Source organism: Astatotilapia calliptera, chromosome 23 (genome assembly GCF_964374335.1).
Source record: "Astatotilapia calliptera chromosome 23, fAstCal68.1, whole genome shotgun sequence".
Lineage (NCBI taxonomy): Eukaryota > Metazoa > Chordata > Actinopteri > Cichliformes > Cichlidae > Astatotilapia > Astatotilapia calliptera.
In genome coordinates this window covers 12418910-12445507 of record NC_137443.1, presented here as the reverse complement: position 1 = coordinate 12445507, position 26598 = coordinate 12418910, and the positions used below count along the sequence as shown (strand labels likewise).

The window sequence follows — 26598 nt, the reverse complement described above, 5'->3', positions numbered from 1 at the left end:
TTTGCAACCATCATTTTTAATAGAAAGATTTTATATTCTTTAAACCAGACAACCAGATGCCAGACATTTTTGGATATATTAAAAAAAAAAAAAAAAAAAAAGGAAGAAGAACAGAACAAATAAAAGACACAAAATGGAATTATATGGTTTAGACTGTGGATTTAGTGGTCTCATGTACAATTTCTTTGTGTTGCCAAAAAGTGCAAATTCTCTGAAGAAGAAAAAAAAAAATCACCTATAGTTCACCCTGCAGCTTCCAACAGATACACACTGACAGATTTCTTAGCAATGAGCAGAAAAACAAAAGAGGTTATGGAATAAAAATCCACACTGAATCATGTAGAGAAAAACATCTGCTGCACTCTGAATATGTCTATTTATATTTTCTCGTCGCTGTCACTGGAGTTAATGGTAGAAGTGAGCAGGTATTCCACCTCTGGGATAAATTTGTGATACACAGAGCGATGCATGTGCCCAGCAACAGGAATGAAAGAAAAAAAAAAAAAACAGCGCACACACACACACACACACACAGACACATGTGGAGCAGCTGTTTTCTGCTTCGTGTGATTCTGTGTAGATTTTCACTGAAATGTCCAGATTTGAGAACTGGGTCACTTTAAAATGTACATCAGAAAAAAACCAAAAAAAACCCCAACTCTATAAAGAATTATAGTAATCACAGTTAAACTCAATCTATAAATAGTAGCCTATTTGTCTTCTCTCCCACGTTAAACCATTTACTGAACTATAAATTTAATGAATGCTTATTATGATCGATAGCATTCTTTCCGCTCTACTGCAGTAATCTTGATTCGTCGTAGATGTTAAGGCCAAAACGTACGTCTGTACGGATCTGAGAATGGAAATGACGGTTATTTGACCATTTCGTCCTGTTTTTCATAATCATTTACGCTTAATATGGATACCAGATCCAACCTTTACCAACAGACAAAGAGATTCTGCAGTAGATACGACAATGCATGTTTAACATTCAGCACAGCGAGCCTTCTCAGAAAGCTTTGCAACTGTTATACAGGTTTCTGTTTCAATAAAGAGTCTCCAGAAATTAAATCAAATCACCTTTCTCCCCAAAAGATCCCAGACAGCGAACAGAGAGCAGGTGGGGGGGAGGTTTGTCCCGTACCCCCGCCACCATCACCAATGCGTGACTATGCAACAAGCTGCAAAACAGGTACATATAACAGAGATGTGTTTGTTTGTGATGAGGCGACAGCCATCTTCATTGTAGATACCAAATATTCAAGTTTTTCTTGTTTGTTTTTTTTCTTATATAGTTTTTGCATTTAAATAATCAGTTGCATTGAGAAAACAAAAAGACAGGGACAAAATAACCAAAACAATATTGATAAGGATGAAATAAAAGCACACAATTTCAGGATGGCCTTTCGCAAAGTGCTTTTGTTACAATCGCAGAAGCTGATAAAAGGCAGCTTGATAGTGCTACACCGGGGCCTTTTAAACTATCTGTCTACATGTCTGTCTGTCACATAGTAGTGGGATAAAGAGGCTAGACAGACGGACAGAAACAGCCATCCGCAGAATGTCTAACACTTCCTTGTCCCTCCTCAGACGCACGACCTTGCTAAAAAGTGGGAATCACAGTATGAAGTTATGGAATGTATCCCAAACTGGTTTACGTTACCAACAAGTGAAAATGTCTCCTCTTCCATACCTCATCCACACCTCCCTCCCTTGCCAATCCCCCTGCTGAGGGTGTGTGATCTTTGATCAAAAGCCAGTCGGCAGCAAAGATGTTGACTACGAGTCCACAGAGAGGGAGAGCGATGGGAGAAGAAAGTGAGAGAACACGCAAACCCCCCTCCCCTGTGCTTTTCCAACCCCATGTCTTTTCAAGCACGCTACAGTCCGACTAATAAGACTGAATCCCAAGTGGCTTCCTTCCCTCCAACTAACAATTCACTGGATCAATATTAGATGGAGAAACAGGTTGGTCGCATCCACTTTACAAAGAGGGAACTGTTCATGCCAGTACCTTTCTGGGAATTATTACGGTAAATATTTGTATGACGAAGAAAGAAAAGACAGAACAAGAACACAGAATTTGATTAGACATACGATCAACTGAGCAGACACTGAAACCCAATGCATAGCAGTGAATTTTCCACCTGAGTAGTACTTACATAGAGACAAAAGAGATATGCAACATTCTGATGGTTGCAGTTCCCCAATGTGAACTCTGCGGTGACCTCTTTTGTGTTACGTTTCTTAGGCCACGTATTTCCCATCAGCGTAGAGGACCAACACTGAACAGTTACCTGGGCTTCCTGCTCTCATCCCTGAAAACAACATTCAGCCCTCTCCTACCACCTGGATTTGCTCCTCCCTGTATGCCAACCTTTGTATCTCCAGAGACAGAGAAAGACTCCAAGTGCAAACTGTCCCCGCTTGGCTGAGAGCAGCCAACAGACAGCAGCCTGCCTCTCTGAAGGACCCAGGGCTGTCTGTGTAAGTGCCAGAGCCACGCTGTGCATACTGCCGTACTGCATATGCTGCGCTCAGCTTGCCCTGCTTCGACAGCCTGATGGAAAACGTGCAAAAAAATAAATCAGGTGTGCAGCAAAATGACGAAGCAAAGCAAACAGCCCCCTTTCTGCTGCCACGAGTCGCCATATCACCATATTAACAGTCACCCCATTCTGCTTTGTTTGATTTTTGCAGTTATCGTGCTTGTTATTGTCTTTGTTTTATGGCCTTCTCAGATAGATTTACAAAAAGTCTTTGATAATAGCACAGAAAAAAAATAACATTTCAAGGTCCATTTGAAAGAAAAGGAAAAAACAAAACAAAACACAGTTGCAATGAAGTTCTGAGACTGTCTTGGTGCAGCCTGTGTCAGAGTAACCTTGGCCTGGGGCTGAGGCTGGGGACACACCAGCTGTGGAGCCACGGAGGCAGAGAGAGACACTAATATATCAGTTCATTCAGTACTAACTATCGTTTTAGTACGAGCCAATCAGCTTTAACAATTTGGTTTCAATGTTACAAGAAAAGTGTTTAAATGGTAAAAAAAATAAAAATAAAAAAAATAGAGTTTTTTAAAATTTTTTATTCCTGTCCACATAAGGCACACTGTGGCCCTTGTGTCTGCACAATCCACCTGGTGGGAGTGAGCCTCAGCCCCACGCCGCATGACATTACCGTCTGAAAACACACACACACCACCATGAGCTCAGCACTGCCCAGTCAAGGCCACAAAGTCACCGTCTGTCTCAACCAGAGAACATTTAAACTCAGCTCAAACAGCAGAAGGTAAATGGAAATCATCCAATTCAGCAGTAACAAAAGTATTTAAAAAACACATCAGATTTTAGGATCGATAATCCGTCAGTGGACTCAACATAAGACAAAAATCTCAGAATGACAAAGAACTGGAATGAGTATCTGTGGCATCGTCAAACATTGCATCTGAGCCATCATCAGGAACGAGTAGTTTTTTTTGTTTTTTCAGAGAAGATTTGCTGCTTGCCTAAATTTTCTATATTTAGATTTTCATGTATAAAGAGCATGTATGATTGACTTCTATCAAAAAGACAAAAAAAAAAAAAAAAATCCCAAATCTCTTTTTAAGAGCCTTCAGATTAAACAGTAAAAGTAATAATCAAACATTACATTGGTAGCTTAAAATGCCCAGTGACTTAAATGAAAGCAGTTTTTTTCTCCTTTGGTGTTTATTGTTGCTGGACGTCTGTATATTTTGAATATACTATACATGATTATTTCTACGGAGGGGTTGGATGGACTCTTAATGAGACCACTGAGTATTAACCACACTGCTCTGTGCTCATGGAAACTCGCAGGCCTTTCTGAGGTCCCCTGTCCTTTTCCCATAAGCAGGACAAGGACATTTAACATTAGTGCAAACTTTTGCTCTTTCAGCTAAAGCACCACTTCCAGTGCTATCAGGCTTTTATCCATAACCCCACCCAAGCACCCATTAGCCCCACCTTCCTGGCACAACATCCCAAAACCATGACCACACACACAACACACGCACGCGCACACTCACACTCACACTCACACTCACACTCACACCCACGTATAATTATTAGAAAAAAAAAATAGCTGTAGCACAACACGTTATTTTAAGAAAAACGAGTGTAGACAGAAACAAAAGGCTATACATCCTTACACCTCAAATTCTATTTTCCACAAGGATACAAAGAGTGAGAGAAAGCAAACTCAAGTAAGTAGACACACATTTCTGCATATGTATTCCAGAGAAGGGCATCTGTGTGTGGCTTAGTCAGGGAGGCCCAGCCTGGAAAAATTATAGACATACTTTCAATATCTCTTGTTTACAGTAGACTAAGATGGAGGGCAAAAAACTTTGGTTAATCAACAAACAACATAAGACATTTGGGGAAACATTAAGGTCCAATGAAACATTGTGTTTAAGATGACCCACGGGTCTTGACAGGTAAAACTTCTGCCACGTCAAGATAAGTGGGTTTAGGCAGTCCAAGCCAAGTACCACGATACATGAAGATCACAAGACATTAGACTGCCCCGCTTACATCGGTTTGCCTGCAGGAGTCAAACTGTGCAATAATTAACCCCATCTTTATCATAACGAAACAACAAAAATAGAAACTAACTCTCAAGACCTGGCCAAACCCTGACAATGGCCAACAAGGGTAAACAAAGAGTTATGCAAATCTGCAACAAGAGAGCCGTGAAGTAAACAAGCAACTGTCCAATGTGTTGTTCTACAATATGGTATTTTCGCTCCTGTGGTACCGCGGACCTATTATCACTGCAGTTCCTCCGAGAACACATGTAGATTTTAGAGTAGCTGGTGAACAGATGGGGTAGACACCAAGTTTGTTTATCCAGCGTTGTCCTGAGACCCTTCAGCCTGCCAGCCAGCAATGCATGCTTGTGCACATGCATGCAAAAAAAATAAAACAATAAAAATGCATGTATGCACGCACACAGCGCTCTTTCCACTTGTCTACCTCCTCCTTCTATCCCCTTACTTTACATTAAGACGAAAAAAAAACAAAAGAAAAACAAACAAAAAAACCAATCACTAGATTTTTTACAACTAAATTCAAGTGCATTCAGTTACATGGATTGATTTACTCTTTTTTGTGTGTGTGGACCTGCCTGGCTTCTCTTGTAGAGATCGACACTCGTCTCCTCTTTTCTTTTTTGGCAGCTTGTTGTCAAAACCTGAACGAAACCAGCGAAGGAGCTCGACTTCACCATCACACACTGAAGGAAAAGGCTGATCTCATTTGCAACTGGTTTGTTTCAAAGTACCCGTTTCGTTGACCAAAGTGCCCTCCTCAGTAACAAAGTGCAATCATGACCTGCCTCTTCCCATCCAACGTGCAAAAGGACTGATAGTTGAAAAAAAAGCACTACTGCAGAAATTACAGGGTGGGCTGGGGGAGGGGGGGCACTCTACATCACATGCATGTTCTCTTAACGCAAAAGGCTCAATGTGCTCGTATGGAAACTAAAGTTGGATTCTGGAGTTTATTATTGTTCAAGACGAACAAATCCAAACGTATGGAGTCGCTGACAATATTCAAACACATATGTCAGCTCTGGTGTTTTCCCCTTCTCTACAGGATACCTGGACCCAGTGAGCATGTGTGTGTGTTAGCGAGACAAAGTGTATTGGGGCTGGCAGCTCAGGGTGCATGTTTGAACAGGCTGTGGCTGACTCACACACGCTGATGATGTGGCCAGAGGGACCCTGGCTGCCACGCACACACACACGCACGCAAACACAGTCGCACACTAAACTGCCAGCACCAGGCGTCCTCCCCACAGTAACACCAGGCTCTAATATAATAATATCCCCTCCAGGCTGGTTCGGGGGCATTAGAGGACTACAGAGGGAGAGGGAGCGAGAGAAAAGGCCTGATTTGATCCCCTCCTGCCTGGAAACGTGGCTGAGCTGGGGGAGATTATTTTTTGGAATGCAACAGACATTGCGAGATCCCCCTCCCCTTCCCTCGATCCCCTCCCCCATCAACCAGCTGCAGCTGCGCTCCTATTTGGCCTCCCAACTTGGACAGGTATTTATTGCTCTCTTCATCATACAGGTTGCCTTACGGTTGTGTGGTCCCCAGGGCAAAAAGATTGGAATAAGCATAAACCTCCTCGCACATCAGCCCGCTTCCTTTAAATATTACCTCTCCCTCAGTTGGATATCTTTAGTAAAGCTGTGCAAACATAGAAAAAAAAAAGGTGCTCGTCTATCTCTTCGTACTCTTTGTCACTCTCTCACTCAGGCTCCTTTAACCTGCGGTTGGTTAAGTGCTACCCGCGCCTTGTCACACAAGGACAGAATCCGAAAAACTGCAAAAAGTTAAGCACATTCATTCAATCGACCCCCTCGTCCTTTGGGCAGGAACTTTACATATCAAGTGTTAAGTTTAGGACAAATGGGTGAATCAATGCTTTTTTTTTTTTTTCCTCTCTCATCGAACATTCATACAGTTTGTTTTGTTCACCCACAAGCTTCACTCTCTGAGAAATATGACATCAAGCCTACGAGGAAAAAAAAATGTGATTGGTAACTACAACTCAGCATTAAGAGGGGCCAATGTCATATCACCACCTGCTGTATATACATGTATACAATAATAAAGTGTCAAGTACCCAAAGCAGTCAAAAAAATAAAATGTTGAGAAACAAAAATTAAGACAAAATCAAAAGGGCGAACAAACATATTGACACTGCAGGGCTGTGAGGGATAAGAGGCCACGTAGTAAAGCCAACATGTACATTGACAATGGTAGTGCTTCAGAAACACAAACCCTCCACCCCTCGTATTCCCGAGTCCTGCAATTGGCGAGCCCCCATTAAAGTGGATTTGACTCAAAGTGAATTTGCTTTTCAGTAAGACAAGCCATAGATTCTTAAAATGCATTTTAGAGAGTAAGTAACACTTCAATCAAACCCCTGCCTCATTCTTTCTGGAACATTTAGAGAAGAAAAACTGTTGCATCAAAACTGTGGCGAGTTTTCCTTGCATATGCCATATTGTGGCAATGGTGTTTCTATGGTAACTGTACATTTCAGACCTGCAAAGAATAGAAAAAGAGTTGTTTTCATTGGGAGGATTTGTCCTCGCTTCACCCGTACAGCAGCCAGAAGGTGCTTGACAGACACCTTTCTTAGAGCTTGAAGGCTGTGAGGACAAAACCAATAAAAATCTAAATCAACTGCATAGTTGCTCAGAGTTCCTTTGTATCTATCATACATTTGCCTAAGCACATATGCCACATATGTATAAAAACCCTATTATTACAAAGAAAGAAATGACCCAGAAAGTGGACGTAATGGGTGCATGATTTGAAGCGTTCTTTGCTCTTTAACAAATAAACCAACTTAAGTGCTTGCAATTCTACGCCGTGTCCTAAGTAATAGGAGAAAGAAATATAAAGATTAGATTTTTGTGACACCCTGATTTGGTTTATAGAGGAATAGTTAGTTGTTTGTTGTAGGTTTTTTTTTGTATTTTTTTTAAATTGCCTTTGCATCTTTTACTCCTCTCTGTTCATTGGCCTGTCTCACAGGCGGTGCAGAGTGACTATGGTGTCCAGCAGTGTCCTTGTCTTCCCTGCAGTCTCAGGGCCCTGCCTCCCCTGCTAGCTCCTGCAGCTGAGGACTGTGTGCATGTGCTCCAGCAGCAACCTCCACCTCCGCTGCCGAGGTCGACTCCGATCGCCGCCTTCCCCTGATGGTATGAGACCCGGGGCCGGTGTCGGATCCGGGGCTAAGCAGGCCCACGGGGGCCTCGAGGAGCCCTGGCTCTCTCACGCGAGGTTTCCGGCCTCGACGGGAGGGGATGCCGTTGCAGCCGTCCTTCTTGAGGTGGCGGTGCAGGTGATCCGAGCGCACAAAAGTCTTAAAGCAGCTCGAGCACTGATAGGGGCGCAGGCCGGTGTGTACACGCATGTGGTTCTTCAGGTCGTAGTTGTGAGCAAAGGCAGCTCCACATTGTGTACACAGGTAAGGCTTCTCTCCTGTATGCTTCCGCATATGAACCTTGAGCTTGTCCTGCCTGAGAGGGAGAAAAATAAACACGGTCGAGTAAGAATACAAAGGCAAAAACTCTGCTGCACTAGAAGATCGGTTCACACCCATTTGAATGCACTTAGTGCACACAGCCAACTTCAGGTTCTAATCACTCGTGCAATATCACGTACAAATACATAATTAACTCAAACTATATTATTAATTCTCACACATACAGTGGCCAGCCTAATATGCTTTGGATGGATTTATTTCCCATTTAAGAACCATCTCCTGGATCTCCTCCAGTTCTGTGAAGGTACCCTGTCTAACTGACGAGAAGCCATAAACTTAACCTTTTAATTTGTGTAAATGCACGCAAGAGCACTATTGCTAAATGATAACAATATCAGTTTTATATCAGCGTTTTACGCCTTTTGTTAACATGTATTTGACGACAATACAACAACAATTGACAGATTGCAAAAATGTTTAATGGACACCTGAATTTCCTCTGCAGCGCAACGGTTGCAGGATAATTTGGAAAGAGCTGACATTTATTGTGAAGTAGTACTGTAGTACTGAGTGCAGCTCAAGTTTGCAGCTTATATTTATCCACAAGAGTCGTACTGGGACCGACTTCTGTAGGTGTCGCACATGAGCGAATAAAACAGCTCATGTGGAAAACTTGCTTTCCAAATTGTGAGGTCTACAACACTGCAGTCAAAACAGCATACAGCATGACTCTATATCAAAACGCATCTCATAACACAAAACTATTTGACTTTCCAATGACACCACCTACTAAACTTTATCAGACTTCTTTGGCCTTCATCTGACTCTTGTCCTTCCCTCCCCCCTTTAGCCCTTACTATCTCTCCAGCTCCGAGCTCTTAAATCGCCTAACCCTTCTGTACCGAGGGCAGAGGGCTTCTAAACAAACAAGCGTAGTTAAGACAACTGCATCTGAACACATACACACCCACCCACAGGTGTGTGTATGCAAGTGCCAGGTAAGTGGATTAGCTGTCATACAAGGAAACAAATAAACCCACTGCAACGCTCAGAGGTCTGTATACCTGTGCCCTAAATAGAAATGTTAACCACGAAACACATACACAAACACACGATGCAGACGCATAGTTAGGGTGAAGCATTGGAACAAAGTGGCACACTGACAGAGGTGAATTATTTAAAGGACAGGGGTGATTTATTGCTGTGCGATGCACACTCTTAACCTTGTTCAAACAGGATTAAGATTACAGTGCCCCCTTCCCACTGCCAATCTGAATTTACGTAAATTTAGATTGGTCTTCCCTACCTGCCAGCAGAGGTTTTGGCTATTTCTAGCCAACTGTATCTATTTCCAGCACAAGTCCACTGATTAATTAATTAAAGGAACGATTTCATGGAAAAGTTAAGACTTAAATAAGAGGAAAACATGTGCACTCGAGTACCCTTCTGTAGCCTAGTCACATTTATTTGAGCAGGACATGGCAGATTTCATTAGAGAGGTAAGGGAGTGACAGAAAGAGAGAGGAGGGGGTGGTGTAACTACTCTGCTGTGGGCAATAATCAACATAACCAGAGATCAAAAGTTCACATTACTGCATTGGAGCACATAGAGCACCATCCAGCGCCTGTAATCCCCTCTGTATCAGAGCACAGCACTTTATAGCAGCCTTCCACTAGATAACACTACCATGGCACTGCCTTCTTTTATAGGACCCCTACGTTAAAATTCCAGGACTTTGCTATGAAGGCTGTCACAATAAAACAGACCTTTACAACCCTCCAGCCCCCTCTCTCTGACCTGAAAGATTCTACGTGGCATTGTTATTAACATTCAGCTTCAATGTTATGTCGGGAAAAATCCTGGTTAGGGCCTAATCACTCCATCTTCACGTAAATACACACGCACACACACAGCTTCACAAGCTGCACTGTCTACTTAATACAAAGCTAAGTTGGTTAGCGCTAATACTCCTGCTCTTGGCTTTGTGTTTCCCCGCTGCTGGCCATTTTGTCAACAGTGTCCAAGACTATTAGCACATGTGACTTGAGGAAGTCTCTTCATTAATTGGGCTTACCTGGTAAAGCGCACTTTGCAGATGGCGCATTCGTAGGGTTTCTCTCCCGTGTGCGTTCTGATGTGACGCGGGAGCTTGCCTGCCCCTTGAATGACCTTGGAGCATATGGGGCACTTCTGGAAGGCCTTGGAGCGCATCTTCCGTTCTCCTCCACCCCCGCTGGCTCTCTCTCCGACCCCCCTCTCTGCTCCTACTCTGTCTTGGGCTGTACTGCCTCTTGATAACCAGAGTGATGGCACTCCCTGCGTTACAGCGGATGACGCTGTATCTTCGTGCTGTGTACTGCTAAAATAATTCAAGTAAAATTCCATGTCAGGGTCATCGCCATCTCCCTGGTCCTCACCGGTCGTAGCACGCTCCTTCTGCCTCTCGATGGAGTCCATCATCTGCTGCAGGAGGGCACTTGCTGAACCCCTCTCCGTTATCATCGCCTCCCTACAAGTGTCCTCCGTTTCGGGCTCCTGCCCCAGCCTAGAATTGTGAGGGAGGTAGAAGTGTCCGTTTTGGGACGGAGGGTAGTATGAGGACCCCAGGGTTCCTCCATTACCCTGCACCGCGTCCCCATCCTCATCTTCATCCTCATCGTCGTCTTCTTCCTCTGGTTCCTGTTTAGGGACCTGGGACAAGGCGAGGGCCAAGGGGGAGTAGTACTCGCTGGGGCCAACAGGGGCCCCGTTGCTGGGGGTGCCCCCATTACCGTGATTAAAGTGCAGGTGTGCGGTGGGCAGGTCCCTGAGCTCCGGCGTGCTGCAGCTGCTGCTCCAATGCGCCCCTCTCTGGAAGTACTCCAGATACTCCCGGGCCCGCACCCGGTTCCCCTGCTCCCTTCCTCCTTTGCCTTTCCCATCCTCATCTTCACCCTCACCTTTTTGCTCACTGCCCGCCTAAAAATAAGAACAAACGAAGTGTTACAAGCCTGTGAAAAAAAAACTCAAATAAAAACATAAAGAGAAGACGGACTAAAGGTAGAGGAGGAAATGCATGTTTAAAATAAAATGTTTTAAAATGTTTATCAGATACAAAAGGATGATGCGTGCAGACCTGTAGGGTCTGATGCTTTTCAGCACTGACTCAGTATCCTGGATGCAAACCGAGGCGCTCAGTACGCTCATGGGTATTAGTATGCGCAATGAGAAAATGAAAACTAATTGGCAAAGAACATTCATGCCCGGTGTATGTATAAAACGAACAATAACGCAGCACACGATCCTGTGTATGTCTTCGCTGCCGTACTCTGTAACTCTTAAAAACACCAGTCTTGAAAAAGGTTGTCAAGAGGCTTCAACTTTTGATAAAATGTAACAACAGATGCTAGAAAGCTTCCGATAATGATTTGACATCACATCATCTTATCTCATGATGTAAAGCATTATCCATGCAGTGCAGCATGTCACAGCTACACTTGATCACATTGAAATGTAGTTGCAATGTGCTGTGTCTGTACTCTGTTAAAGAGCATGCTGTCGCTCCATGAATGCTGTTGGCTCAGAATGAGTAAGCGCTGAACTAACCCCACGGCTGTGGGAGTGTGTTTGGCATAGTGAGAGAAACTGATAAAGGCCGTGATATAAGCTTCACTATGCTGAGCATTAATTGAAGTTGATGGCTTAATGACAGGGTGGCCCTTTGACCATGTGAATGAATCAGTTACTTGGATAAAGTACAGTTCATGCCTAAATTTGAATTGTGACACAAGTTACTTTAGCATTAAAAGTCTCATACCGGCGGGGAGAGCACTTTGGTGTCCAGCAGGTGTGTACAGACATCCTGGACAGGTGGGATTTCCAGGAGACGTGCAGCAGCAAGGATCTCAGCCACACTGCTGTGACTGACTGTCAGCGTGGCCGTGTAGGCAAAGTCCAGCAAAGCTCCCAGAGCCTCCGCTGTCACAAAGTCGATGTTGTAGATGTTCTGTTGGTCGGCGGCTACCCCTGACGTGAAGAGCTTATGGAAGTAGGTGCTGCAGGACGCCAGGACGGAGCGGTGAGCTGGGAACTCCCGATCTTGGGAAACCAGGAGCACGTCACACAGCAGCCCGCTGAGCCGCTGCTTGTTCAGGCTGCCCAGTATGTCTGCGCTGTGTTCAGGGAAAGGGATCCCCACAGGACCTTCCTCCGCCTCTCCCGCTCCACCTCTCCCTCCTCCACCCCCACTGCTTGCTATCCCCCTGAGCCGCCTTCCGCCCCTCCCGCCGGCTCCTAACGACATCTTCCACCAGCCTGCCGCCGAGCCGCCTAGCACAGCCCCCACCCGTGTATCCGTCCTGCCGTCTGTCCGTCTGCCTATCTGAAGGAGAGTAGAAACAGGTGGAAAAGAAAAAGAGGAAATTAGCAGACAGGTATTACATGGACGCAGAAAGAGAAACAAACATGTATTATCTGAATCAAAAGTTTGCGGAGGCCTTATTTGAAAATTATTTAAATATCAAGCACAAGAACGGAGAGCTCTCAGTTCACAGTGCGCAGCTGGTAAAAATACACGCATAAAGATTTTTAAATATCTTTGGAAAAACTGCAAAAACATCTACGAACTTGGGCCATATCTGGTAGCCCAAAAATTGACAATATTGTCAAATATAAAACTGAATGTACAATTAGGGTGCCTCCATTTGAGCTTTGAAGCAACATGTGAATACAGTCAAAAGAATTTCATTTCTTAAAAATTGTCATAGCCAGTCTGTAGCCTAATATGATACCATTTGAATACAGACTTTTTTCTAGGCTATGATCTTCAACCAAATAAACTGTACTGACTTTTCCAGCCGGTCAATAAAAATTTCTAATGACTCACTCATCTTTATTCATTAATTTCTTGGCAGTTCAAAAACTTCTCTGCTGCTTTTTCACACCAACATGTCGACAGTTTCTGTGAAAATACATCAAACCTTCCCAGAACCACATACATCAAAATCTTCATGACATGCTGCTCAAAATAAAAAGAGCCTGCTATAAACCTGACTGAAACCAAACTTCACCATGAGCATTTCACACTTGCCAAATTTGCTGAACGCTGTAAACAATTTACTTTGTTCAAGCAGATTGGTTACAAACTCTGTGCAAAACAGGTCTGTTACATATATTTGGTGCAAAGAATTAGATTCTAATGGTGCTGAATAAACAGTAGCCTGCAACAATTTACATTTGGGTCAACAATTGGGTGAAGATGTTTGGACTGCATCCATGCAGGTGGCTAGGAGCCCATTTCCTTGTATATACGCCCACATCTATGGGAGTGTGCATGCACTTGTGCAAGGAATCAAGTAAGAGGTCGTGGAGGACAGATAGGCAGAGGGCTGTGGGGATCAGAGTGCATGCTGGGAGCTGGGCTGTGCAGGCTATGCTTTCTGTGTCGGTGGAGAGCCAGAGAGGGAAGTGAGAGAGGTGGAGGAAAAGAGGTGGAGGGGAGGGGGGGGGGGAGGGGGGCTGCCAGAGCAGACCCTGTGGAAAAAACTCCACAGGAGGAGGAAGAGGACACGCAACAAGCTGCGAGGGAACGGTATTAAAAAGGGAGGTTGTCAATCCGGTCTGAGCTGGTTACCCCACCCTGTACTGTGTGCCAAGTTTCAGAAAAGGCCTGTCCCCTCGCTCACATGTGGGGGGAGATTAAAATGATCGACTGAAGCCTGCGCAGTGGGAGGGGGGTTTCGGCAGAACAAGCCATCCTTGATTTCTCTATGAACGCACGGGCACACAAAATACTGTAACATCAATAACATATCAAACACACACATACAGACTCCAACCCTTTCCCCCCTTCTCCATCTGCCAGGGAGACCCAGCAGGGGGCAGCGGGTGGTGGTGGGAAGCAGGGATGTGTTGCATGTGCTGCTCTCTACGAGAGCAAGGCATTGAAATGACATTCCTTCAGATCAGACCTTCTGGTGTGTTTGTACACTACACCCCACTAACAAACCTGCCAAACCTGGCTGCCTCTCCTCTTTTGTCCCAGTTCACCCATGCTAACCTCTCCTTCTCTCTCCTCTGGAAAAATCTGATGACACACCTGAGATTTGGCAACATGTCACCTTTGTACAAATAAGCAGATGCATGTTTAAGCTTATTATGAGCAACTAAATAGGTCAATGATTTTTTTTTTTTTTTTTTGCATTAATTACCCAAAAATCTAAAAGCTTCTACATCCAGAGATCACACACAAGACTGATTTACGTGTTTACATCGTTGTGCTGTGTTTGATTAGTGTTAAATATGTAATGGCTCCACCATTTTTTTTATTATTTGCTGTAATTCTCTCTTAACTCAATTCAGTTTTGATAGGCAGCTGACCAGAAAGCCTCTGCAAACACTGCCAACGTCTTTCGCAAAGCTCTGATAGAAGCGGACTGTCAGACATGGCAAGAGCAAATTTTATTATCCAACCCCTCATCTGAATATGTTGAGGGAGGGGAGGGAGATGAGAGCAAAGACAAAGAGAGATGACACGGGAGGGAGAGAGCGAGCACGAGCGGTATGAGATGGAAGAAAGAGCAAGAGAAAGGGCAACCACATGGCTACCGGTCACGTCCTTCGCAGGTGGAAATAGATCTCTGTGAGCCCATCCAGACCCGAGCCAACCTGCTTTTCTCTAATACAGATCTACAGCACCTGCACTAGACCAGACAAGCTTGTATAGCACGCTATCCCCCGCACATACAAAGCTGACCCTAGGTCACGGCTTTTTGGGGTAAAGACGTTGAGCTGAGAGGAGATAAAGAAAAAAAACAAAACACACACGCATACATGCGCAAACTTGATCCAGCGCCAATGAAGCGCGGAGGCACAACTCCGCATGCAAAAGCCACCTGTCCTCAAATAAACCTACAAAGAGCACTACGAAAGAGGAAACACAGTGCAACAAACCTGATCCTGACACCTCCTCATGGCTTGAAACATTCCTTATCACTAATTCATGCCTGTGGGTGACAAGGCCCACAGCCCGGCACAAAGCAGCGCAGCAGCTGTCTGTGTCCCTGGTGCTCCCCGTCCAGGGTAGGGCCTCCTCTCAAAGCTCAGTCCATGAGCACCCAGGCCTGCTTTGCAAGTCAAACAAGTCCTTTAAAATAGGACCTACCCATCCCTTCCCCGCCCTCATCACCTTCATTTCATCTGTAATCTGCCCCTTCCCATATATCTGCACACAACGGTCGTTTTTGACTTTCTGTTTTGCTGTTGTTTCGATTGACTGTGCAGTGACCTATGCATTAAATATCTTTGCCAAGACAGTTGTACCCGATTTTAGTCTCACTCGCAGACAAACACGTTATGACGGGAAGCGCGGGTATTTAGTAAAAGCAGTAGTATTTTGGCCGAAACACATCATCTGTGAAACATACCACTCATTCCAAAATACAAAGAAACAGTCTGCGCAACCTCAGGTGGTTTTTAGATGAGAAAATATATTGCCTAATGCACACAACAACAAAAAAGCAACCGAAAAACAACCGTCAACCAAATTTCACAGCGAATACCACATCAGTATCTGTCTGTTATTCAAAACTTTCAGTTACCTCTTTCTTAAACTTGAAAAACATGAAAATTTGTAATTGGCTCATAAAAATATTACACAACTCAAAAGTGCTGAGAAATCTGCCTTTAAAAGAGAACAAGCAGAACAAACATGAGTGAATTAAAGAGCCCTTAAACTATAAATGCTAATGGAGCATGTAGCAGCCATGTTTTAAAAGTGAAATGCAGGAAAATTATTAATTTTATCTGTTTGTAGTCCTAGACTTTTTACAAGAGAACAATTATTTCTCAATTTTACTCGGGTGAAGACTTTATGCATTCACCATCTCATTCGCTATCCAAGTAACTCATTTATTAGGACCTCAAGTGTTTGTATAAAGACTCGAGGAAACTGCGGCTCCAGAAATGAAAACGTGAAAAATCTTTGCATCTGGTTGGCCCTATGGCCCCGTCTATTCTTCCATAACACTTTAAAAAAAAAAAAAAATCATATCTCTTTCTCCCTTGCCCTTATTTCACAAACTAACTCAACTGTTTTTGCCTCTATGGCAACAACCAAGGGAATCACTTTACTCAGGTCAATAAAGTTCAAGGTGGGACAAAGAGGACATCGCAAGATAACTGGAATGAGGAGGGGGGTGGCAGTTCCTAGGAAAAGTGGATTTTGATCAAGTGCCACAGCTAAGTGACTCATTGCTGCCAGCAGTGGAAGGAAACCTGATTGGTCATATTGGGAGCGAAGCAGGAAGAGAGTAAGCAACTGATAAAACTGAAGCTGCGAGGGCTGGCCTAGGCCTGGCAGCTTTCACTAGAAACTAACCATGGAAGCACTGCCAAAACATAGACACAAAGCCAGTGAAAAGGTGGTGGGTGAGGCAGGGCGTTAAACTTACAAGCTCGCTCATAACTCATGAGCACATGGAGGCCCAGGAATCCGGCTCAGATGTCAATGATAAACTCAAGAGATCTCATTCGGTTACCTGGTATAACCTGTTACAATAAGTGGAAAGGTAACCACCCACAAGTGGGGCAAAGTTTAATTTGAGGAAGCCAGCAGGGGGATTTATGATTTCCTTAAAGAGTGTTCGTGCTGCCGTACAGCTCCAGAAGAGAGACATGTAGCTGCTGTCAATGAAGTGCAGAAGCCCTCAAACTGTTCTGAATTTGCATGGTTTTATTTTCCTGACCGTTTGCACTGTAGTACTCAGACCCACAGCCTACTAAACACACAAACAAATAAAAACAAAACTGTGATTCACTTTAGCATGACACATCGAAATGACTGCTCTCGCAATGCACACAATAACAGAAGTATCTTTCTTTTTGCACCTGGACATCTTCTCTTATTAGACAGCATTTTACTTAAAGCATATGTAAATGATGTTCTGATGTAGTTTAAACTCCTGAAGTAGCAGTCTAAATAAAAAGGGACCTTCTTAAATAAAACACTGTTGCAAGCACTACAAATCTTGTTTTGTGGTCACTAAATGTAGAAAAGAAAATACCACCCTGGTAGATAATCAAATCTTTCAGATTTTGTTTTTTACAAGTAAAGCTTTAACTTCAACAATTCTTTAAAGCCAGTTACAGTTTTGTGGTTTTGATGACAATTTTGTGCCGCTGATCAGAATTATAAAACATGGTAGGGAGACTAACTTCTCTCAGGCTGCAGCATAATAAAACCACATCCACAGTCTGAGTTCCTTTTAGTGTGAGTAACATAGTTTGACACTGCCATGCTGCCAACCAGGAAGTGTATGAAAATCTAAGACGTGCCTTCAGAAACCGCACTACACCCCTACACTGCGTTGTCCGGCACAACTTGAGCTGGCCAATCGGTCGGTCCGCAGGCCCAACATGCCCCGGCTGCATCGCTCTGTGCATGCGCAGTCCAACGGGGAAAGAGGACTTCCTGTGAGTCTGTTGCAGGCGTGTAACAGAACCCGCTCTGTTATCAGATGACCAGCTCTCTGCTTGCTCGATCTCTCTGTCCCTACTGTCTGACCCCCCCTCCACGCACACACCACCCCCTCCCCCTTCCTCTCATCTGTCGCTCTCATCTCATCATTGCTCCATCTCTGTCTCAGAGTCTGCACTGCATGTATCCACCACATCACCCACTTCCCCTTTCCACTGCTGAGGAGGCAAAGCAGCGCAGACCAACCCACCCTCCCGAGTCTCACCATCCCCTAATGCATCCCACCCATCGTCTCTCTTGTTTCATTGCAAACCGATTCTCTAAATCAACGTGCGGACAGCGTCAGTTTGGTCTCATATCCTCCTTCCTGATCACTTGGCCTTTCTGCTTAATTAAAAATGAGCCTTTGGACTCTGTCCTACAGTTCTTAATATCAACTTCACAATAAATTAAAGTGTTGACAGAAGCCTGCCGCCTTCGACTATTCCATGGTTTTTACTTGATATTGAAAAACCCTCGCTTAACAAAACATTTAACTCCCCAAGTGTGGAAATTCAAGTCTAGCTTCACCCCCCCCCCCACTCTGAAAAACATCTCAGCCTTTTACTCTCCCACTCTAATTTGATCAGGTTGTGTTGGCCTCTCCATAATAAATGTCCCAGAAGAGAACAGAAGAAGCCCCTTTACTCCCCCTAGACTTCAGCACAACAACAGAAAAACAACAGAGAGGGGTCTGTCTGTCTAGCCAGGCTGGAAGCTGTGGTATACTAAGCAGCTGACCAGGGGAACCAAACATTAGGGGGAAGTGAAGCTGCATTCACCATGGAGGAGGCTAACCAAACAATATGAACTGGAGATAAATGTGCAAACGCATATAAAAGAGCATGTATAGAGACGGGGCAGAGAAACAGTTTAGCACACAGCACGACAAGAAAATATCAACACGAGTGACACTAGATACTAGAGATTATGTGCCCACATGAAGAAAAAAAAAGTAAAACTCAACAAACACAATGACTGTTACATGCGATGTACAGTACACAGCCAACATTTCACTCCGAAACGAACCCTCAAACTGCCACGGCGACATCACGCAACCTGTCTTCTCAGTCTGTCTGAACCTGCTAGTTTTGGGCCATAGTGGTGTAGGCACAAACATACAGGAATATCAAACTGTATTCAGCCTCACCGCCAAATTGATGGGTGGTGTCTTGGACCTGCCCACAGCCACTGAAGTCCCCTGCAATTCCCCTGGAGTCTATTGTTGGTAACACAGACGCACACGCATGCGTGCACACACCCATACAAACACATATGGCGTCCTAGTTTAACCTCTTGCTGGAATTCTCTTGAAATAACTATACTTTTCTGACACAGTAGTACCTAAGAAATAACACAGCACAACATCAACACAACATTTACTGTAACTAATACATACATGCATTTGTTTGTAACACTGGGCTAAATAGAAAATATCGCCTGTCACCTTCGGAGAAACATTCCAAACACTTTCCCAGCACTTGGGCGTCTTCGTGTACTGCGCTCTGCTTGTACCCTCTCCGTGCCCACACACTTAAAAAACGAGTTCAGCAAGTATGCAAAGCCAAAAAATATGCATCTGGTTATCGGGCAAAGCAGCCGAGGGTTGCTATGAAGTCTTTAAACCACGAGCCGCAAGAAAGCATTACACGGCAGACAAGATTAGAATCTGCTTTTAACAAGATACTGGTGATGAAGTGGGTGAATGGACTGCGCAGAAAACATGTCATGAGATTGACCATGGTGCAGCTGGCTGAGAAAACCTGAAATCAAGCCACAAGAACATAAGTTCTCCAGGAGAAGGTTTCCAGAGATTATGTGCTATTTTAATATTGCATGGACTTCGCTGTGACAGCTTCCCCTACAAGCGAAAATCAGCTGTCACGAGATGTGTCACATATTCTCTTTGTCAGCAAGAAGAGATGCCACTTACTGATGATTCTCAAATAAGCTGTTGCTCAACTGCTCACCTGTACCCTGTCAGCGATCAGCGTGGTCGCGCTGCTACAGTCTAGAAAACATCTGATATGGTGGTTTTTGTGGAGTTGGTTTAACAGCCCTAAAGAAGCAGCAGTACAGGATGTGCGACTGTCTTCATCTTTTCACTCTACTAATAATAGCAGCAGAGCAATTTAATCACAGCAGTAGGTAAAAAAACATTCAAAGAAAAGTGCATCTTAACAGCATAAAAATAACCCCCGTGCACAATGAGCTTAAATGGCCAGAGTTTAAAAAGTTAGCGTGGTGGAAAGGAAAAACTTTGTTTAAACAAGCAGCTATTTCTCTGTGCACAAACTTGCACTCAACAGTGACCTATTTGCCATTCTCTCCTTTATCTGCAAGTGGGTCAAGAACTCTGAACTCTGTCAAGCCCCTTTGCTCTCACCCACAACATGCTATGGCATTTATTTCCTCTGCTTGCCTCTCGTCTCCTTTCAGTGACAGCCTAAAGACCCAGTTTGTGTACGCGCGCGGGTGTGTGTGTGTGTGTGTGTGTGTGTGGATGCCTTTGTGGTGCTTACCAAATAGGCTGAAAATGTTTCCCGAGCCCTATCTGCCTCCCCTGCCTGCCGGCCAGCACTGCTGCCTCCGTCTCTGGGCAGGGCTAGAACTCCACCAGACAGGAAACTTACGAGTGGCCCTAGTCATACAGGCAAGCCCTTGCCTGATCCCACACAAACAGACACCTACCCCCCACCCCCCAACCACCAACACCACCCCCCCTCTATTTTCAGCCCACAACTCAGCTTTGCATCCCCCACCCTCATTGGCTTGACAGCAGCTCACTCACCACACCTCCTTGTTGGGATAGGCTGGCGGCTGTTCCCTTTCCTGGATGGCCGAGGGCAAGGCACTCTGGGATATAGAGTTCTGCAACTCCATCTGACCTGGTTTACGGTCCCTGCTGTACACTACGAGTCCCAGCTCCCTCTGCCCTCACCACCCCCACTATCTCCAAGCCTCCTCTAACGTAAGCACTCGGAGCTGAATTATACACTACAGTATGTTGCTAGCAGGCTGCCAGGTATTAAAGTACAGAGCAGCCATGTAGCAGGGCAGAGCTTCGCAGGGGGAAAAAAAAAGCAACAACATTTCAGCCTCAACTGTCAGAGCAGTACTGAAGTCTTTCATCAGCTCACGCTACAGTGACATGGCAGACCCCTGAAACTCCTGCCCTAATTTGTGACTTATTCATATGGTGAGCAGTGTACCAGTGCCACTCCAACATGCCCTCCACACACAACTCACACCACACGGAGCCTTTCAATCGCTGCCATCCCCAAAAGTTGTTGCCATTGCTTTTATCATGTCCGATTGAATTATTTTTGGTTCCTCCTCCTGCCCCCCCCCCCCCCCATCTCTTTCTCTCGCTCTCTATCTCGAGAACCCCCCCTCCCCTACTCTCCCTCCTCCACCACCTCCACCTCCTCTAAGTGCTTCCACCTGCCTGAAAAGTTAATGCCTTGAACACATCCTATAAACTTTATCTCAAGATTCCCCAGAGGTAAAGAGCAGCACAGAGGAAGTACTTTAGAAGGATTAAAACAAAAAGAGGAACCTTAACTGGAGACTACTGCTGCGACCCACCTCTCCTCTCCTCTCTGGCCAACCCCCCCACCCTGCTCTCCTCTCTGGCCCCCTCCCTCATTCCTCTCCTCTTCTGCCCTGCTCTCCTCTGTTCGACAGGCCCAGGGCAGACAGAAGGGGGGGATGACAGGGTGTCTTTAGCTCACCTGCGATGGCCGTGGTGGTGCTTGTTGTGGGTTAGCTCAGCCCTCTCCTCTCCTCCTCTCCGGAGCTCTCTCTCCCTCTCACTGTTGTGCAGCTTAAAGCCCCGTATGCGCTAACCAAGCAGCAGCAGATCAACTCAATTCCCTTCCTGGTTTCTGGAGGGCAAAGAGGTCCCTCCCTTTCTCTCTCTCCCTCTCTCTCTCTCTTAAAGAAACAGCATCCCCCCCCTCGCTCTCTTCTCCCTCCTCCCTCCGTGGAATAAAAGTAAAGTGAAAATCATTTTGCACTAAAACAGTTGACAGTTATCAAAGTAATAAAGTCACTCACATGTAACACCAATCATTAACCCACAGCTTCCCACTCAGCAGTTTCACAGTGAATGTCTTCCAGTGTTCCCCTCCACAGACAATCGTGTTTTCTTTCTTTCTTTCTTTCTTTCTTTTTTTTTTGGGGGGGGGGGGGGGGGGGGGGGAATGCTAAACAGGGTTGTAGTCCGTGTCTGTTCTCACCCGCCTCATCTCTTGCTGCTCCTTTCCTTTTCTCTGTCAGTTGAGTCGCACCCACCCATCCTATTGCCTGAGGTCATGGTGTCCCACCCCAAAAGCAAGTCTTGGCACATTCCAGCACATACACTGGGGGCTGCCAGCAACCCCCCTCTATACACATACACTCTGGCTCTGCACAGTGTTTGTGCATAATACCTGCCAGGCTCCAACAGGTGAGGTATTAGAGAAGACATTTCTAAGTGAAAACGTGTCTTACCCACTGTGGAGAACAGCGAGTTCCCGTGTGTAAATTTACAGTCCGTGTATCTGATGTTGCGCCACTTCCAACCACCCACTGGCACACCCCCTCAGTGAGAGCAAGCCAGCCATTGTACCACTGAGTGGGATGGAGCATAAGATGTATTTGATAATCGTGTTGCACCATGAACCAACCCAGCACACCTCTGAATGCACTTTTAAGCAAGATGTTTTAAGCACGCACATACAAGACACACTTTACACAATGTTGCTGTTTGTGAACAGTCTTTGAGCCACACAGGAGTCCCACAGTGTAGCAGAGCCTGACACTGACTTGGCACTGCACACATGCAGGGGAATTAAGGGCTATTTGGCAGGGTGAGGCAGTGACACACTGTCTGTCTAGAGGGCACTGTTCAGCCAATCTCCACATTAGCACGTGGGAGTTATAGCTCACAAAGTTCAGAAAAACATGTGAATTGCAGTATGTGAACCTTTGATGTTACCACTTGCTATAATTTCCAAAGCTAAGACAAGAGAATGCAGGTTGACCGGCTGTGGCCAAAGCGAAATGAAAAAACAAACAAACAAACAAACAAACAAACAAAAACCAAACCAGGATATACACATTCACATAAATACATAAAATTTTCACAAGATGCCTTCTATTCAGTTTTGCCCTAATTACCCACAATGAAAATGAGTTGTTCTCAGTCCAGCAGTCTGAGATGATGTCAGACATTTTTATAGCAATGTCGCTTTTCGGTCCAATATAAACTGGTCCTCCCCAGTGCCAGACACCCCACATCAGATCTGGATTTGTCATTACTGTCTGAATGATGGTTTTGATTATATCTCAGCAAAAAAAGAAGGCAGTTAACAAGAATTCCTGTCCACAGACTGCCATGACCTTCTTACAAAAGGTCGATATATATTTGGTAAAAGATTTCTGTGACCACAGGCATAGACTTTTTTGTATAATCTCCAGTTTAGTCTTTAGCACATTTCACATGCAGGTAATAATGCTTAGTTTAATGAAACTGGCACAGGCTATTGTGTCTGTAAACATTTTTTCTTCCTGTATATGCAGGCCCCAAAGTACACTATCAGTGTAACTTGTAACTGTGAGTTGCATGTTATTATAGCTATCCTTCAAAAGGATTTCTAATGTACTAATGAGTGGAGAGAGTGTGTTGAGAGGATGGAAGGAGCACTTTGAGGAGTGCATGAATAAAGAAAATGAGAGAGGGTGGACAACAGATGGAGGAAAGTTAGTGAATCAGGAAGTGCAGAGGATTAGTAAGGAAGTGAGGGCAGCTAAGGCATGAAGAGTGGAAAGGCACTTGGTTCAGATGACATACCTGTGGATGTCTAGAAGAGGGCAGTGGACCTTTTGACACTGTTTAACTCAATCTTAGAGAGTTTGAGCCTGAGGACTGGAGAAGAAGTGCACTGGACTGATTTTCAAGAACAAGACTGATGTGCAGAGCTGTAGTAAATACACAGGGATAAAGCTGATGAGACACACCGTAAAGCTGTAGGAAAGATTTGTTGAATCTAGGTTAAGATGAGAGGTGACGATCAGTGATCAGCAGTATGGCTTCATGCTGAGAAAGAGCCCTACAGATGTGATCTTTATTTTGAGAGTGTCAATGGAGAAGTACAGAGAAAGTCAGATGGAGCTACACTGTGTCTTTGCGGATCAGAAAAAGCAGATAATTGGCTGCTGAGAGAGGAACTGTGGCACTGCACGAGGAAGTCAGGAATGGCAGAGCAGTATGTGAGGGTAGTGCAGGACATGTATGAGGACAGAGGCAGCGGTGAGGCGTGAGGTAAGAGTGACAGATGGCGTTAAGGTGGGGGTGGGATTACATTGGGATCTGCTCTGAGCCTCTTCTTGTTTGCAGTGTGGACAGGTTGAGAGATGAGGTCAGACAGGACTCTTCAAATGAGACTGTGATCTGTAGTGAGAGTAGGTAGCATGTGGACGAGAGCCTTCAGAGGTGGAGGTATGCTCTTAGAGAAGAGGAATGACAGTCAGGAAAAGGAAGACAGAATACCTGAATGACAGGGAGACAGATGTAACAGTCAAGCTGCAAGGAGCAGATGAGTTTAAATACCTGGGGTCAGCCAACACAAGAGAGGTAAAGCAGAGAGTGCTCCATCGCAAATATAGCAAAGAATATACAACTGGATTAATGTCAGGGGATCTGTCCAGTTAATAGCATTCACTTCTGTCTTTAAAAGAATGGTTACTTAGTTACGGACCAAACACTTCTCTACCAACATTCACCGGGCATGTGTTCATGATCTTTGGTAAAATTTAATAAGGTCTCTAACTCGTTTATTCTGTTCCAGCCCAGTACGGCCACACTGCATTAGAAACACGCAGCGGGTGTTACCAAAATTTTTTCCAATGTGGGTGACCCAGAGGAAATCAGAATATTAGATCAGAAACAAACACAGTACAGAAAACCAGGACAGAAATCATTGTTTGTGTTTTTTTAGGCTCATGTGCGGCTATGTGCCTATAACGTGAAAATTGGCAGAGCCAGAAAAGTGCTTCATATAAAATAACTGTTTAATCATACACATGTAGTAAATATCTATAGTAAAATATCTAAAGTAAATTTACTCATTACGGGGAATGGGCCTTTTCAAAATTATGCATGTTCATTAACAATGTGGACACCTTTTTAAAAAAATTTTATTACTCATGTAATACTGAGTATGTTTATCTAATAAAAAACGCATAATACATTAAAATCTCTAAAATAAGTAAATAAAGCTTTAAATTCAATAATATAGAATAAAATGCACATTATTTGCATACCAAATACAGTGGAACAGAAGTAATAGAGTCTGGAGCCTGGATCTGCCGGAGATTCTTCCTGTTAAAAGAGTGTTTTTCCTTCCCACTGACGCCAAGTGCTTGCTCACAGGGGGTCGTCTAATGGTTATATAATGGTTATATAAATAGAAACTGAACTGAACAGAACTAGAGCAGCCAAGCGGCGGTGCTCGGCCTCTAAGTTACTTCTGCCTCCGTTTGTTTTATTTATTTTTTTAGCGTAGCTTCGATCTGCCTCTCAATGCTAAAGTAACACTGCCCCAAAAGTTTTTAAAAATTACATTAAAAAATATAAAGAATAAAACTTACCGCGCTGAAGTCAGCATTCAGCAGCCTGGATTCCAGTCGCCATTTAGGTGTTAACCATCAAAGTTAGCTAACTAGGCTATCCCTACTCAGGGCACTGTTGCTAGGGTTACCAGCACTGATGTACGGAATTCTGTCAGCCAATCAGAACAGCTCCACAGGCAATAATTAAGAAATACTAAAGCCATCAAGCCAATCTCACTTACTACCTGCCACTCAAAATTCAGACTATGCACTAAAAGTAAGATTTTGTAAACATGTAGCCAAATTGTATTTTTATTTCATCTTTTTTTAATCCTTAGTTACTAATTTCTTTAAAATTAATGATTAAAAGCTGAAGAAAAAGCTAGCTGCAGTTTGCATATCTTAACTATTCAAATTAAAGGGGCTACACTCTCAGGCAGTTTTATTAGACACACCTGTTAATTTCCTCTTTATCTAAACAGCCAATCACATGGCAGCAGCTCAGTGCATTTAGAAAAGAAGTCATAGTTAGGACAACCTGCTGAAGCTCAAACCGAGCACCAGGTTGGAGAAGAAAGACGATTTAACTGACTGAATGTGGCAAGGTGATTTTTCCAGACAGCCTGGTCTGAGTTCTGTAGAAATTGTTGATTTACTGCGTTTTCCCACACAACCACCATTTGCAGAGAACTGTCTGAAAAAGAGAAAATATCCAGTGAGCAGTGGTTATCTGGGTGAAAACACCTTTTTTGACGTCAGAGGAGATAGGCCTGACTACTTAAGCTTATAAGAAAATAAAAGTAACTAATTTCCAAGGTGTGCAGAAGAGCAATCTGTGAACACAAAACTTAGCAGTGCTAGAGCAGCAGAAGAACACAGGGGGTGCCACTCTTGTCAGCTGAGAACAGGAAACTGAGGATACAACTGACAAAAATTAGGCAACAAAAGAGTGGAAAATATTGCCTGTTGTGATAAGTGTGGATTTCTGCTGCAACATTTGGATGGTAAAGTCAGAATCCTGCCGTTTACAGTTTAGGCTGCTGCTGCTGGTGTAAATGTGTGTGTGGGGGAGGCGGGGGTCATGACCTGGCACACTTTGAGCCACGCTGAAACGCTACAGCCTGACTGACTGTTGTTGCCATCCATGTTCAGTAAATTCATCTTGGCTGCTTCCAGCAGGATAACACACCATGTTAAAAATCCCAACACAGTTGGGTCACAAGGTACCAAGTCATTAAAGCACTTTTGGGAATCAGTAGAACACGACTACAGGAACTGAATGACACCATCATGTAAATATATCCCATAATCTAACCCATGATGAGAATTTGTCATTTCTTTATTTAAGGCATGTGTGAAATTTAAAAAAGGTCCAACTCAGGATTAGCAATGTGTACCTAAAAAAGTGGCCAGCTAGTGTGGATGCATAATGCGGACTTTAATGTCTGCTATAAATGACAAGGAAATGTTGCAG

At 44.3% G+C, this 26598-nt stretch overlaps 1 protein-coding gene across 4 annotated transcripts; it reads right to left on the bottom strand.

Moving 5' to 3' along the window:
* On the bottom strand, positions 1-25414 carry zbtb7a (zinc finger and BTB domain containing 7a). Of its 4 annotated transcripts, none has more exons than XM_026158321.2 (4): positions 25164-25414; positions 11832-12395; positions 10110-10993; positions 1-8068 (listed from the first exon to the last, which is right to left on the bottom strand). In XM_026158321.2, exons 2-4 carry the CDS (start codon positions 12315-12317, stop codon positions 7633-7635), a joined length of 1806 nt encoding a protein of 601 aa, XP_026014106.1. In that variant the 5' UTR covers positions 12318-12395; positions 25164-25414; the 3' UTR covers positions 1-7632. The 4 variants fall into 4 exon arrangements, with proteins under 4 accessions (XP_026014106.1, XP_026014103.1, XP_080153291.1 ...); XM_026158318.2 differs by lacking the exon at positions 25164-25414 and adding an exon at positions 23365-23486; XM_080297165.1 differs by lacking the exon at positions 25164-25414 and adding an exon at positions 21588-21709.
* Between the last annotated feature and the right edge of the window lie 1184 nt (positions 25415-26598).

Excerpts from the sequence above, each read along its gene's own strand:
- zbtb7a (XM_026158321.2), bottom strand. The coding sequence starts at position 12,317 with ATGTCGTTAGGAGCCGGCGGGAGGGGCGGAAGGCGGCTCAGGGGGATA. Across the intron at positions 10,994-11,831 it reads CCAAAGTGCTCTCCCCGCCG|GCGGGCAGTGAGCAAAAAGG; the intron begins GTATGAGACTTT and ends TCTTATTTTTAG. Across the intron at positions 8,069-10,109 it reads TGCAAAGTGCGCTTTACCAG|GCAGGACAAGCTCAAGGTTC; the intron begins GTAAGCCCAATT and ends TCTCCCTCTCAG.